The 3,139-nt window shown below is 45.4% G+C and overlaps 1 protein-coding gene across 1 annotated transcript; it reads right to left on the bottom strand.

Moving 5' to 3' along the window:
- Positions 1 to 9: 9 nt before the first annotated feature.
- On the bottom strand, positions 10 to 3,107 carry LOC116380060 (alcohol dehydrogenase 1-like). The gene is made up of 6 exons (XM_031842018.1): positions 2,777 to 3,107; positions 2,393 to 2,480; positions 1,153 to 1,372; positions 685 to 945; positions 339 to 471; positions 10 to 224 (listed from the first exon to the last, which is right to left on the bottom strand). The coding sequence occupies exons 1-6, from the start codon at positions 2,865 to 2,867 to the stop codon at positions 82 to 84; spliced, it is 936 nt and encodes a 311-aa protein (XP_031697878.1). The 5' UTR covers positions 2,868 to 3,107; the 3' UTR covers positions 10 to 81.
- Positions 3,108 to 3,139: the final 32 nt, after the last annotated feature.

The following is a 3,139-nucleotide window of genomic DNA, read 5'->3' as shown; positions in this document are numbered from 1 at the left end:
AGAAATGAGGAGACCTGCACCTTTTATTGATCTGTGTTATTGTTGAGTCATGAATGGAGGAGAAAGAATGGGAGTGTACATCTACCATTTGCCATGCTTCATCAGCTCAAAGGCTTCATTGACCTGGTCCAAAGTCATGTTGTGAGTGATGAGCTCATCCACCATCAACTTCTTGTCCAGGTAGGCTTTGACCATCTGTGGCACGGCATCCCTACCCTTAAAGCCTGAGGCACACAATCACTTCAGCAAAGAGTATCCAGAATGAAACTAACTAGAGAGTTGCAGAATATTAGCCCACATCCATTTAGTTACCAGAGTGATGGTCATATCTGTCTCACCTCCAAACGCGGAGCCCTTCCATGTGCGTCCAGCGATGAGCTGAGTGGGTCGGGCAGAAAAATCTTCTTTGTCTGTCCAGCCAACTATCACGCTGACGCCCCAACCTTGCACACAGGACTCCAAGGCACTGCGCTAGATGGAGAAACAGCGCAAAGTCAGTGGTCTTTTTACCAGAAGGGCGCTGGTCCAAATCTTTGGACTAGCTAAGGAAATGTGGGCTTGGTGAATTCGTCAATGGAAGGAATTGGATCAGTTTACTTTGATTAGATTAAAGGACACTGTTTTGATAGTTAGGTCACACCTCTTCAATATATCCTGGAACCATATGAAATCAAATCTCCCTACCATGACTTCCACATTCCCGACACATTCCAGGGAGAAGTCCACTCCTCCGTTGGTCATCTCGGACAGCACCTGGCTGATGGGTTTACTGTGATCCTTGGGGTTCACGAAGTCGGTCGCTCCGAACACCGTGGCCTTCTCAGACTTCTCTGGATTGATGTCAACTGCGATAATCCTCTTGGCTCCTGCAGCCTTGCAGCCCATGACTGCAGCCAAACCCACAGCTCCCAGGCCGAACACAGCACATGTGGAGCCCGGTTCCACCTACGATACAACAGAGTTCAGTCAACATGGCTCATAGAGAAACCAGAACACATCGAGACACATGTAGGTCGGACTAGGTTGTGCGCCATACTGTATTCATCAATCGAAAGGTCTCTCCAAATATACAGGCACTTAACACAAAAGGCATCATTCTGTTATAATTTGAAATAACGATGTAAGCAATCCCCACTAGTCAAACAGACACACCTTAGCAGTATTAACTGCTGCTCCGTATCCTGTGCAGATCCCACAGCCAAGGAGACAGACTTTGTCCAGAGGGGCAGCAGGGTCGATCTTAGCCACAGCCATCTCGTTGACCACAGTGTACTCGGAGAAGGTACTGGTTCCTGTAAACTGCAGCACCTTCTTTCCCTTACAGGTGAACCTGGAGTCTAATGGTGACATTTCCTGCAGACGACCAACGCACCTGAACAAGACAATGTTTTGATGTGAAAAAAAACTGAAAAACTATTTGAGCGCTGCTCTCACGAATTAGATGGTTCAACAAATATTTGCAAGATGCATAAAATAAAAACAAGATCTAAACTATTGGTCCTGTGGTATCATCAGTCAGCAACTAAAGTTGGTACCGTCACACATGTCCCTCCTCTGCAGACATGTTTGTCATTCCTCAAATTAAACCATTTTCTATCCGTCCACTTAATGATCTGGGACTTTCCCTGCTCTCCCCATCGTCATCATCCATTCACCTGTTCCCAATTCTTTAATCATCTCTGCATACCAACTGTGTGATCTGACCAGTCCTGGACCCAACAAACACTTTTTGATTTACTATGCAAGCAGATTTCTACTATCCTTTGCCTCAGAGATTGTTGGAACAAGGCCCGTAATAGTGAATCCTGCATTTCTGTGGAACGCAGTGTGGTGTCCTCAAAGCTTTCTCTGAGAAACCTGTTATCTCTGTAGGTCACAGACTTCCCCAACACTCCTGAGTCTCAGCTCCAGGTTCCCAGCCCTCAGCAGGAATGTAGTGGTCTAGCAGGCTTGCTAGTCCACTACATTCCTGTCTTGAGCTGACTTTCCTGCTACCCGACTATCCAGATCCTGCTTTTCCTGCTTTTTGGCGAAGCAGCTGCCCACATCCTCCAAGCCTTCAAAGAACTGTTCGGGGAGCCACCCTGACATATCGCAGTCATTCGTTGAGGGTACTCGCTTGAGTCATCATTGTGGCAATGCTGTGTTCCGTCTGCCCGTTACCTACCTGCAATTTGGCCTTTAAGCCATTTACAATGAACCACTGAATTCATTTTGCTGCCTACAACTGTTTGCATTTAGCTCCAATCCCTGTTCTCCTGTAACATCTATACTGATAGAGAACTGTTGAATACATTGTCTAGAAGTGTTTGGACACACCTTTAGAACATACCCAGCAGGAATAAAATCAATAGTTGAGACAGAAGAGTGTATTAGTGCTTATTTAGCTCACCATCCTCTCTCGCACTCGTTGGTCTTTGGACTCTTACAGAAGCGACATTCTCTGCACTGGGAGATGAACACAGGAATGACGTGGTCTCCTGAAAGACAAAAACAATGTTGTCATGTTATAGTCAGATTAATCTCCAACTTTCATTATGGTGGAAAACAATGGAATTGAACAAAACCTGACAGCTATGTCCCTTTATTTCTGAACTTTGGACAGAGCTAAGCTAGCTGTTTCCAAACTTTACGCTAAGCTAAGCTATGCTAAGCTAAACACGTCCAAGCTCCGTACTCGACACACAGACATGAAACATATCAATCTTCTCATCTCACTCTTGTAAAGAAAGCAAATAAGCATTTATTGCAAAATATTCTACTATTCGCAATTGACCTGGCTGATATTCAGTGACTCCAGGTCCGACGCTCTCTACAATGCCGGCTGCCTCGTGGCCGAGGACTACTGGGAAGCCATTTTCATGCATACTCTCCAACAGGTGGTACAGGTCAGAATGGCACACCGCAGTCGCCACAATCTGCACCGAAGACAGTAAGCAAACAATGAAAACACAAAGGATTTAACGGACAGACTGATGAGAGTACACTCTCACTGGGTTCAGCAGTACCAACAACACTTTCACATTATATTGTCATTTTTATGGAGCGTTAATATCAAACATATCACTAAATGGACCCGGTAAGTTGCATTTAGCAGGATTTGGTGATTAAAGGACGATCTGCTCTACATTCAGAGCCA

Source organism: Anarrhichthys ocellatus, unplaced genomic scaffold (genome assembly GCF_004355925.1).
Source record: "Anarrhichthys ocellatus isolate YVR2014 unplaced genomic scaffold, GSC_Weel_1.0 scaffold6007, whole genome shotgun sequence".
NCBI lineage: Eukaryota > Metazoa > Chordata > Actinopteri > Perciformes > Anarhichadidae > Anarrhichthys > Anarrhichthys ocellatus.
The sequence above is the reverse complement of the archived record's forward strand: the minus strand, read 5'-3'. Positions and strand labels throughout refer to the sequence as shown.

What these genes read in the sequence shown, in the direction of transcription:
- LOC116380060 (XM_031842018.1), bottom strand. Translation starts at nt 2,867, where the DNA reads ATGCATGAAAATGGCTTCCCAGTAGTCCTCGGCCACGAGGCAGCCGGC. An exon ending in AGTCACTGAATATCAGCCAG is followed by an intron (nt 2,481 to 2,776) that starts GTCAATTGCGAA and finishes TTTGTCTTTCAG; the next exon opens with GAGACCACGTCATTCCTGTG. An exon ending in CAGCAGTTAATACTGCTAAG is followed by an intron (nt 946 to 1,152) that starts GTGTGTCTGTTT and finishes GTTGTATCGTAG; the next exon opens with GTGGAACCGGGCTCCACATG.